General features: G+C 39.2%; 1 protein-coding gene across 3 annotated transcripts in view; it reads right to left on the bottom strand.

Moving 5' to 3' along the window:
- The window catches only part of slc4a4a (solute carrier family 4 member 4a), a 58,665-nt gene that overhangs the window by 19,885 nt on the left and 26,639 nt on the right, over positions 1 to 12,141 (bottom strand). For all 3 annotated transcript variants that reach the window (XM_069682843.1, XM_069682841.1, XM_069682842.1), the window contains exons 8-11: positions 9,597 to 9,673; positions 3,471 to 3,628; positions 2,139 to 2,226; positions 757 to 911 (exon numbers count right to left, since the gene is read on the bottom strand). In XM_069682843.1, coding sequence (XP_069538944.1) covers positions 757 to 911; positions 2,139 to 2,226; positions 3,471 to 3,628; positions 9,597 to 9,673 — 478 coding nt within the window. The remainder of the gene's footprint in view (positions 1 to 756; positions 912 to 2,138; positions 2,227 to 3,470; positions 3,629 to 9,596; positions 9,674 to 12,141) is intronic.

Here is a 12,141-nt window from a genome sequence, read left to right as displayed (position 1 = left end):
GCAGTTACCACAGTTTCATTTATTTTGCTTCGTGTACGTATGTATACATAACACTGTTTATATTATAACTCGTGTTATACATACATGGAGTTTCCAGTACTTGTGTCAGCTATAGCATGCGTGTCTTAACTGCATTCCTTCCTCTGTGTGCATGTTGAACTGGATTTAATAAATGACCGGCAGACTCATATACATCCTGAGGGCCTTGTAGAATCAGTGAACACTTGTGGGTCATGATAAGATCACAACACAGTAATCTCTCATGGGGTACACTTCTGGGCTACTGTCACTTTTACAATCCTGTTAAAGGCTTTAAGACTGATTTGACAGCCATAAAAACACTGTCCACAGAAAGTGAAATTACATCTAGGAAACCTGGTACAACTCTGATTACAAACAAGTTGGAACGCTGTGTAAAATGTAAATAAAACTTGTGGGGAGAAAATTCTAAATGCTTGTATATTCAGAGCGTATTAGTTGGAACATTAAATATCTTGTCTGTTATAAGTTAAATATTTGTTATAACGGATTAGAAATGATTGCATCATGTTGCAATATTGTTTATGTTTTATGCAATTTAGAATAAAACAAATTAAGTGTTATATGTGCACTATACTGGTCTACTACTAGTACTCTCTCTATGTCTGTATGGTAGTGATATGGCAGCTTGCTCAAAAAATGTGTGCAATGTAAAACAAACAAGTTGGTTTGACGCCTCAGTAGTCACAGACTGGAAAGTCTGAGTTGTTTGCAGACCTTTTGTCAGAGGAGGGGAGTGACTTTGGAGGCTCTATCCTGATGGCCGGGTCCCACTCTCCAGGCGGAAGCACAATCACTTCATCCAGGAACTCATCGATACCGGCGAGCAGGTCTTGTCTGTCCTTGGCTTTATACGCAATGTCATGGAAGACCTGCACACAGACAGAGAGAGGGAGGGACGAGCTATTCAGGTGTGAAAGAGACCTGTCAAAGCATGTGGTGTCACCAGGCAGCGGACTGTAATATCAGATATGACAATTAATAAAGTGAGGAAAAGAGTGAGATCTACACAAACTGCAACAGGGGTTGGGGCTTTAAAACTTAATAGCCTACATGTCTTTGAGTTAATTCTAACTTCCAACTTGCTAAAATATCCAAAGTTCCCAATCCCCTTATTGTCTATAATGGCACTAAAAATGGCTATTTTCTATTTAGTATCTTATTTTTAAATTGAATAATGATGATTACTTTCTTTGAAGAGATATTACCAATTTAACAAAGTTATGAGGTAAACCTGCACGTATCCAAATTGGAACACAGTGCTAGTCAAACAGGAGGTAGGTGGCTAAAAACAAACTTTTAAGACACTTTTACATGAACACCTTACTTAATCAAATTAAATACAACAGGACCATTCACTATGCCTTGAATAGGGATAGTGCTAGACTGCATCATGTTGCAGGGTGTTCCTCTTATTTTGTCATCTCTCTGTGCTGAATATTAGCCCTGATTTACAACTTTCATCAATCATAAATATTGTGCTTTACATTTGCTTGCCTCAAGGTCTTCTGATATCCTTCACATGAGGCATTTGAACACATAAAATTGCTGATCATTACTTTCATTGATATTCGAGTGGTTTAGTCAACTTTGTAAAACCTGTGGTGCTCCCGGTTAAAAATGACCGCCAAAGGAAATTAATGGGTAACACTAGATTATGTTCATCCATCAGATATAAGGCATTCACACCCACACATTCCCCCACGAGGACAACACGTTTCAGACTCAACATTTTTTTAACCAGATGAAGAGGAGATTGAAGTTGAACCAGAGATAGAGGAGGATGTCTCAGACATGGAAGACAACATCGATGGACTTTGGAGTACAATTTCAGTCTCTATTCTTTGTATATTCACTGCAGTTATTCATGTTAACCCTAGTGGTCTGATACATTGTTTACAGCTCTAAAAGATATTAAATAAAATTTGGTGATGACTAATGGTTTTTGTGTTCATGTAAGAGCAGTTAAAACAGACCGGTCAAATTTGACAGGGAACACCAAAGTAAGGGGAGAAACGAACACGACAGGAGGGTTAAGAAACAAGCTAAATGAGGTTTAAAGTGTCAAAAAAAAAGGTGAATGGTAATAGCACACTAACCTCATCTGACATCAGCGTGGCAATCGCTCTGCCGATCTCATGGTACGACTTGGCTTTGCCTTTTGGTCCGAGCAGGATGAATAAAAATCTGCAAGCAGGGCAAAATCATTTCTATAAATATCAAAGGATACATGACAGAATCGAAGAATCTACAATGAAACAAAATAACATAAAGGGGTGAAATTTGGGGTATGTGATTTAGGAGACAGTTGTTTCATATTTAAACTTAACAGCCAAACAAATGTCTTCATCCCTTCAGAAGCTCTGCTCCCCAATATCATGGTTATGCAATGTCGGGGAAGTGACTCACAACTAACGAATAACAAGAAATATTGTGGAATCCTGTGTTTCTGTTGCACAAGTGTAGTTGAAGCAATTTTATAGCTATCATGTTGTAGCATCGTTCCTCTTTTGGAGAGGAAGTGAAAGAAGCAGAAGTCAGCAGACACAAACACTACCTGGTGCTGGCTTTAAGTGTGTTGTGTTGCCAGCTGTGAGCCACTTTGTTTGCTCCAATTTTACAGAGCCACAGATAGCAGATCATGGGGAGATATTCAGATAACAATTAAATATTAAGACCCACCTTTAGGTTTATCATTTAGCATCTATACTTATCTTATTAAAGCTGTACAAGTGGTCCCTCTCATAAGAAAGCTCCTGTGTTATTCACAGGTTTCTAAGCTAAGGACGTAGATACTCCTAGCACAAAGACATGTTGTAACAATGAAACCTTGAAGTATGTTTACTTTTACTATGGCCATAATGGTGATGCATTAATTACGTCACCATGCCAGAGAAATTCCTAAAGGAAGTTGTTATAAACAACACCGTCTAGTTCATCAGAAGTTCTTGGAAAGTTTCCTGGAACAACTACAGGAAACAAAACTCCCGCAGCTTTATGACACTCATCAACAGCCAGAGACTTAACAGTAGGGGGACACAATATTAAAAAAAACATCTTTACAAACTTGTCCAATTTTTCACATCAGCTTTGATTTATGAGGCTGAAAATAATCCCTTATTTAAGATTATGATCAAACACTTAGTGTAAGTGCTGTTATGGATTTTATTAGAATTAGGCTGAACAAGGAAAAACATTATAAACACCTGACTATATCACACAATACACTTTGTTGCATATTATTCCCTGCACTCTTTTCATATTTTTTGCCTTTGTTGAAAATATATAAGGTGTCTTCCCAGAAGCCTAAGATTATACGTGTAAGGCAGTCTGACTTTAGCCTACAATTGTCTCCATGGAAACCCTGGACTGCTGGATCCCCCTACGTTGAACTTTAGCTCCTGTTTATGAATTCCTGGAATGAATGTCACCTTGTGGGAACAGGAACCTCTGTTAGGGCTCCCAGCATCACAGCTTGCTGCAGGCGAACAAACGCCACAAATGGCGTGTCCAGGAAGTCCACCTCCCCCACCAGCACGTTGGAGGCCTCTGCGTCTCTCGGCAACTTCTTCATGAACTTGTTCCTCAGCTAACAACACAAAAGAGGAGAATAGGCGGAGACATTTAATGATATTTTCACACCAGCAAGCTACAAAATACAGTGACCACTGAATTAGACAACCTATATCAAACAGGACAATCCTATTGAACTTAAATACCAAACCAGAAGCTCCTGTGGCAGCTAAATTAGGCTGTATTTCTTTCTGTCATGGCGACGGTGAGATGCATGAAGATGGAGTTCAGGTTCCTGCTGAGCTGCTAAAGCACAATAAAGTCTTGTAACTGTGTCCCTCTTACGTTTATCTTCATGGACAGACTGAGAAACTGCCTCTAGTGAGTTCATCACACCTCCAGAAAATATTGTTATACTATGACTTCTCTGTGTGCACAAGGGTGAGCAAATGTATTATTAAATTACAGTGCCATGTAAGGAGATCTAGCTAAATAAAGAAGTTAATATGCACGCTGTTTGTGATGCATGCATTTTCTAAATAAAGTGGTTAAAAAACTGAAGAATCACACTGAGGAGGCAGCTGTGCATGATTAATTTAATTGCCAAAATGAGCAACAAAGACCACTAAACCTGACCTAATGAACAATCCCCTAAATCCCAATGTCAGATGCTTCATAAGATGCTACCTATGATAAATAAGTGCCATTTTTATAAGCAAATTGAGATCATAAATAAATAAAATGTCAAAGAGACTAGATCATAAACATCTCGATAATATTGTCATGGAAAGCTAATGTGTAATATATTAACTTTAAACCCGCAGAGAACATGCAGGAAACATTGACTTGGACACAGATGGGAACACACAGGACCTCTGTGTTCAGACACAAAAAAGTATGTTTGACACCACAAAACACAAGTTGAATTTTCAGTTCAGTTTTTGAAACATATTACAACACAGTTTTAACCTCCGGTCAATTTAGACACACACATAAACTTCAAACCAGCAACTATCAACTGTTTGCTGTTATGAATTTATAAATGAAATATTAAAAAACATTTAAAATCTTCCCCAACTACAGTATTTGTCTGCGCAAACTCGAGTTAAAATCCAACACAAATCACTGTCACAATAATGGGACTTACATGAGGTCACAGTGACTTTTGACCATCAAAATGTAATTAGTTAATCTTTGAGTCGAAGCCGACACTGGTGCCAAATTTCAAGATTTCCCCTACAAAGCCTCCTGAGGTTTTGTATAAACAAAAATGGAACAGACGGACAGACCAACAGGCAACACAAACACACAAAGCCTCTGGCGATGGCTCTTGCGGGCCGGGCAATAGATATTTATGTTGTTTTGTTTGGTTATGTTTCTTCTGTGTTGTGAGGATTGTGTAAAGAGTACTTTGATCTAATGATGTTTGATGTGGCTTTCAAATCAGGATGTAAATATGAGAAGATCATAGACACGCTTACATTTTCGCCAGTCAGATTGAGGTGTCGAGAAAACAACAGATTCTGTGTAAGATTTCAAGTGATAATCTCAAAGATTTTCATGTAAATAAATGTCTGTTAAGTCACTATCTATCGCCGACTGAGGTAACACAATGGTGATTGAGCTTATGGCCCACTGATGAAAGCCATTTCCATCAGCCAGCAGGGGTTGGTCTGCCAGTGAGGGTAGGCGGAGCTAAGTGGCTGCTTTTCCGCTCTCTGCAAGTGTTGCGAGTAAACAGTAATCTACTATGGCTGAACAAACAAAGAAAAGATGGATGACTACAGATACAACTTCAAAAATAAGTGAAAATCCAAAGAAAAAGAAACAAACTTGACGCTCAGAGGAAGCAAACAGTCTGAAAAGGAAAGCGACCGTCAGCCTGGAAAATCAAGAGTTACAACCGGAGCCAACCATGGACGTCACACATGCAACACTGTCTAGATATCTGGGAAGCGTGCTCTCACAATTACCATTTATCGCCATAGGTGGTGCCAAAGAGAACGAAACTGAGATTGTCAAGATCAGGGGTTCCCAACCCGTAGGTTGTTCAGCACCAGGCTGGAAATTCGTGACATTCCAAACATACGCGGAGTCAGAACCGTCGAATGGGCTGTATAAAGTGTGCAACAGCACAGGGGCTCGCGCCTCTAAAGACACTTCAAAAGTCGCCCAATTCAGCTGGAAAAACCGCGGACCTGGCAACCCTGGCTTCGCATCCCATGAAACTTTGATCAAGAAGCCTGATGCCCCTCTAAAGCTCTGTGTTTATCATTGAAATATATGAACTACACAGCATATGGGCATATGACAGCCTGTGGAGACGAAGTTTATACTTTAACTGTGCGCAGAAATACGGACGGATCGCAGCGTTATTGATTCAGGTATGAGCATCAAAACAGACACAGGTCTGCGTCATATCTGCTCCTCTCCTAACGGCTGTCTGCTCCCCGCGCGGCATGATAACTCTGATAAACTCCACGTGGATCACCTCCGGCTCATCTCAGTCACAGTGTGTGAAGACATATCACACTATGGATCATATGGATCTCGCTGTCCCTCTCGTCATCTCGTCCCGTATTAAAAAAAACTTAGATGCAGTCTCCTCATTGAATAAATACAGATACGACCTGTCTGTATTTCCGTGCGTGTGACTGTGATTTATGCGAATGCGTGTCGAACCCCCCCAGTCCGTCAAAAATACTATTGCTACTGTCTGGTCCGTGTAGTTAGAAAGGTAAGGAACCCCTGGTCTAGATTACAACTTTAAATTATATAATAAAATAATCTCAAAGCAGTTCATCAGTTTGAGATAAATCTGGAATAAATTCAGCTAAAGACTTTAATAGTTAAAAAAGAGAATTGACCTATTTGTTTGGGTCCACCAGTTGGTCCCAAAGAGTAAGTGAAGGAAATGAAATAAAGAAAATGGAGACAAGCTGTCTGTGGATCACTTGTCAACATGCCCGCCATACCCAGATCATGCACTGGCAGGATCTGTGCCATCTACCTTTGCAGACTGAAATCCTATAAACTGTTGACCTTCAGCTACTGAGATCCATACAGATCCGATCAGAGGCTGTTTAGCCAGGTTGGCATTCGGTTTGTCTGTAAATGATTAAGTGGTGAGGTTAAACCTTTGTTAAAACTGCACACCCTGTCCAGAGTCGGCTCACTGCTAATCCGCACCAAACTGCCCTCATAAACTAAACACCACCTTACAAACTTCCTGTCCAGTTTGATTCTGAGCTAGCATGAGGCCCAAAATCAGTTCTCTTAGACATGACATCTATTCTACGTGTATTGGTTTTGACATTGCACAACTGAGGTGTAAAGTAAAAATTTGTAAGATAGTAAAACAAATTGTGGTAGTCCTTGCTCCAGTTTTTAGCCAGTTTTATTCTAACTGAAAATAAAAGAAGTGCCTTAATATGACATACAGAGGCTACAGTCCTCGTCGCACTGATCGCATGTTCGACTCCCGATCTGCCGATCCATTTGGTGCATGTCAGCCCCCACTCTCCACTCCCCACATTCCCTGTCTCTCCTCAGCTGTCCTATCTAATAAAGGCGAAAAGCCAAAAAAAACATCTTAAAAAAAAAAAAAAATGACATACAAAAGAAAAGCAGACCATCAGCGAGAAGATGGATTATTTCTCTTCAGTTATTTTTAATGCCTGTTAAAGCTGCCACCGGGTCTCTGATAGACAAAGCGAGTTACTGCATGTAAACTGGAAGAGCCTCTATTAACATCGTCCATGACAAAGATTCAAAGCAAGTTATACGTTTGAAAGTTAAAACAAAGCAGGAGGAATATAAGACCTACCGCTTTGTCCACAGAGGGCGCCAAAATCAACACAAAATAAAAGTTCCTCATAGCAGCTTAAAGACGTGCGAGTACATCTAAGATTTAGTAACCTTCCAAACATGTTATCACATCAAAAGAGAGCTTGCAGGTAAAAGGTAGTTCCACTACAAAGCTGTTGTAGTTTGTTCTGTTGATTATTAGACACCATTTCTGGAAATATGTTGCTGTTGAATGTTTTAAAGTACATTTTAAAAGCTTTTAGCACAAAAAAATAAAATGTTATTAACTTCAATAATTAGGGGACGGTGGCAGAAATCTCAACGATGGCTGTAATGTTGTAAAATGTAAATTGTATTTGTACTACTCCAGACATATGGCCAGTCTGGTAATGATCACTGCATGTTGGCCCACGGAGGGAACTTATTAAAGGTATTTATAGGCTGAGTGGGTGTGAAAGAGCGTTAGTTTAGGAGATTTGCTTCCTGTCCAGTTGCCTCTTTACTCGATCTGTCCCACAGGAAGACTTACTGGGTCGGTCTGACCTAATTCTCTTCTCCCAAAGGCCCAGTCTGGGATGAGACTAAATTATTAAATGGCTGCTGTAAACTATGTCATACTATAAACTATGTCATACTATAAGCTTCATTGATTCTCATTGTGGAACAGTTAGATTACCATACAGTAACCTGTCTGAATATCAACAAAGTGAAACAGACTCTTTTATGGTCACGTGCAGAAATTTCAACTTCAAGTGCAGATTTCTGCAGAAAAACGTGATCCAAAAATATAATTTGCTTTGCCGCTAATCCAATTTCCAGCAGTCACAAATCCACTCAGAACCTTCAAATGAAACGAGAGTTTAGGAATTAAATGATGAATAAGTCTATTCACAAGCACAGCTGAACATATTTGTTATCCAACAAAAGTGCTTCAACATCAACTATTTGACACTCTGGAATGAGAAATACAGCAGGAGCTAAAAAAAAGATGGATTTAATCTGTTTCACTTGTCATTAAACGAGGCAGGCAGTCGATGCTGAGACATCCTCACCTACTGTATAAACAGGACGGATAAGATGAGTGTGAGTTGTACAAACACCAGAGGTCAAAGTTAAATGTCTTTCAAATGATTGAAACTTGATGATAAACACAGTGAAGAAAATAATACAACATCTCAGGGTGTGACAGATAATCTGAGACGCCGTGTATCCAACTGAAAGTGGACTGGGGGAGTAGTTTGTTTTTGGAGAGTACTTTCTATTGTAACTTTATCAATGATCCTTTTTTTCTCTCTTAAACGTTCTTTTTCTTTTCCGTTATCCATCGTACCAAACATTCTTAGCTGGAGCAACATAATCTCCACACTGACCATTAAAGTAAACAGTCTACAGTCTCTCAACAAACTGCTCAGCTGAGATATGCAAGTTGAATATAGTTTGACAGACTTGGCTGTGGTGGGCTGAGAGCAGCTGCAGCAGGCCGGGTGATGACGACAGTTGATGGAACAGCGTACGATGTAATCTCTGCCCTGAACCAGCTGCCAAAGTCTGCTCTGACTGGTTTCTCCAGCCACATCAGGCTAACTGTGCTAGCTTTGCAATTGCAGCCTGTCAATCTTTCACTGTGGTCCAACTGTAGTTGACATACATTTGCTTGAGACAAGTGTAATTTTAAATAGGCTTGTAAATTAGTGATTGACAGTTCTTTTGTTTTCATTTTCAGCCTGGAACACATTCCTGACATGTTGGAAATTTCATAATTCTCCTGAATTTACCAAAACAAGTTTCAGAATAATGCCCCATGTAGTGGCTGAATCAGGCCTAATTTTATGTCTATGACAACTAGACGAGGACTACTGGATTTTCATTTTAAGGTCATAATTCAATTTAAATTTTTCTATTTTAAAAATAGTTTAAGCACTGAGGGCTATGGCAGTGAAAACATTTAGTTACACCCTTATTTTCCACTATACTTATCTCATACAGAGAGCATTCTAATACACTATGTAAATATGCCAAAATTAGACAAGGGGCTAGTTTACAGGGAACCATCAAGATATAATGTAAGGTATCATCAAGAAACAAGTTTAAAAAAACAACCTTGAGCTTGTTAAATTACAATTAGCAGAACACAGACAGGGGCAGGAATAAAGCAGAGCATGTTGGTGATCACAAGAAAGCTAAATATTTTAGATGAAATATCAACACACCAAAACTATAAAAATAGGTTGACTCACCTGGTCTTTTTCCGGTTTGTCAGAGATGTCGTTCAGGCTGCTGGAGGTCAGGTTCTTGTGAGTTGTGGTGGGACTGTCTGTTCAAACACATCAACCCTGAGCAGTTAATTCCTTGTATGAAGGTGAACCTGGTCTATTAACTGAATGGAGAACAGGGATGGCAAAGACCCAAGAAAAGACAGTGGCCCAGATAGTTTGCACCGCATGCAGCGCCGAAAAGAATCAACAAGCGATCTTCATGCAAACCGAAAGATAAATTCTTATTCTATTAGCACTAGAGCACACCAGAGGACAAACACTTACCACTTTACCATCACTTTTCAAGCTAAATTTATAGTCAAGCTGAAAATATCTTTCACTCAGATCCTCACTGTGAAAAGGGACAACAAATGGATCTACGTCTGTCTTTTCCAGTCTGAAAACTATAATAATGTAAAGCGTCCACAATATTTTCTAAGATTAACATCAAGTACAACCTCTCTTAAAACATGGAACATGTCGGTAACTTGCAGGTATACAACCATAGCAACTCTTATTACGAAATTTAATTTCAAGTGTGTATGTTCAAACATTCCCACAAAGAGTTTCTGAGTATTTAACGCCTACAGTGCAAATTTTTCTTTGCTTGTTTAAGATGGTCTAGGATGGCAAACGCAGCACTTACTTCTCCCTAAAACCTATGTTCTTTTTTGGGCAGCCATCGTAGGTCTGTTAAAATAAACATATCAAAACCTTAACTGTTAAGAATTTCTGATTATCCAAGTGTCCATCTTTCACATCAGAGCCTTCCCCTAAGTGCTTTCCTCATGTGAAGCAGGTGGACGGCACACTCTGATTGACAGTTTGCTGACTTTTGGTTTCAGCTCGTCAACTCCAGCGGCAGAGATCTGACAGAGAACGTGACCTTACTTTAGTGCTGCAGCTGTCAGAGATAAGAGACGGTGGTGTCCAGAGACGCAAAGCTCAATGAGAGCAAATTCTGATGCCACTGTAGTTCAGGTTCATACATCTGCCCCCTGAGAATTCTGGGTAATAACATGCTTGTCAGTATGATGCAGCCAGTAAAAAAATTATGAAACTGAAGAACTTCTATACTCTAGATACAAAAACAAGAGGGCAAAAAAAACACTGAATTTAAAGGAATATATAAGAGATAACATTTTAAGTCTTAGCCAAATAAAGCTGGTAAGATTTGGGGGGAAAATATTTCAATAAAAACTAAACTGACAGGGACGTAAAACTATTCTATGCCACTACTACTACTACTACTCAAAAAATGAGTTATACTCTACCTGATACATTAAGTCTGATTGACAGATGTGGTTACAATTAACACTATATGTTTGCTGTGTCTACGTTCAAACTGCAGTTTCCAGTTCTGACTTTGGGAAGTTTTTCCAATCTTGGTAAACAACCAAAGCCACCAATTCCCCTCTGAGTCACGTGGATTGGATATGTGCCAAAAGGTATCATACTGAAGCATTGGGAAGAAATGTAATATTCAACTTAGGTTAAAAATAGATTAGAAGATAGTATTAATAAAGGCCAAATAAAGAAGCTACTTGGCACTTGCCTTTTATTGTTGCTTATATATCGTACTTTGCATGATGCTGCCTTATTCTCCCAAGCTTTTTTAGGCTGTTCAGCTGGTCATGTTTTGCCTTTCCTGTTCTAATTGTGTTTTATTTGTTGTTTTAATCATCACATTTACATCAGGCCGAGGGACAGCAGTTGAAAATTAGCCTTTTGGCTAACACTGGCACTTTTACAGTGATGTTGATTAATTTGCATTGTCCCCGAGAATAAACAAATACATAAAGATTTGTTTTGTCAAAACTCAAAGGCACAAATATGAACACTGTTTTTTTCTACTAAAGTGAGCATTGATTATGAACTGGTCAGGGGTCTGCAGTTTGCACGTAGACTGGGTCCAGTGAACTTACTAAGCCAGTCCATGCTGGAACTCCTTTGGGATTGCAAGTCCTCCATTGACATGCGACCCGACAGGCAGGTAACTGAGTTGTCAAGAGGACTGCGAGCTTTTAGTAGCAGCAGCAGGTTATCAAAGCCCAATCCAGGGAAGCAATGAAAGAGGAGAAAAGAGAGGTGACAGGAGAGTTTATAGAAAAGCCCACTGAGAAAGAGGAAGAAAGAGATTTGTTAAAGAACAAAATGAAGTGCTTATTAAAAGATGTTCAAACATGATCTGCATTTTTACAAGTTATGCAGAGAAACTGTAAGGTAGGAGGAGTGGCGTCATTTAATCAGGAGACCATGAGTCACTGGACAGGAATACTTTAACAGGAATCACATTGCATTTTAATAAACTGGAGGGTGTACTTAATATTAATGATTAAGCCTTTTAACTCAGTACTGTGATCTCAATAAAAGGCTCTTGCTTTATTTGGGACAAGTTTTCATTTAAACACTGCAACAAAGCAGACGATGACTAGAGGGAGCTTTTATTTTGATAGAGCCATACACCAGTTTTATACATCTAATAGCAGGTAATAAAAAACTTCACTTTCCAAAGACTCATGGCTCT

This window comes from Semicossyphus pulcher, unplaced genomic scaffold (assembly GCF_022749685.1).
Source record: "Semicossyphus pulcher isolate SPU_LCO1_2020_fin unplaced genomic scaffold, fSemPul1.0.p SCAF_6, whole genome shotgun sequence".
Taxonomy (NCBI): Eukaryota; Metazoa; Chordata; class Actinopteri; order Labriformes; family Labridae; genus Semicossyphus; species Semicossyphus pulcher.
This window is presented reverse-complemented; position numbering and strand designations above follow the sequence as displayed.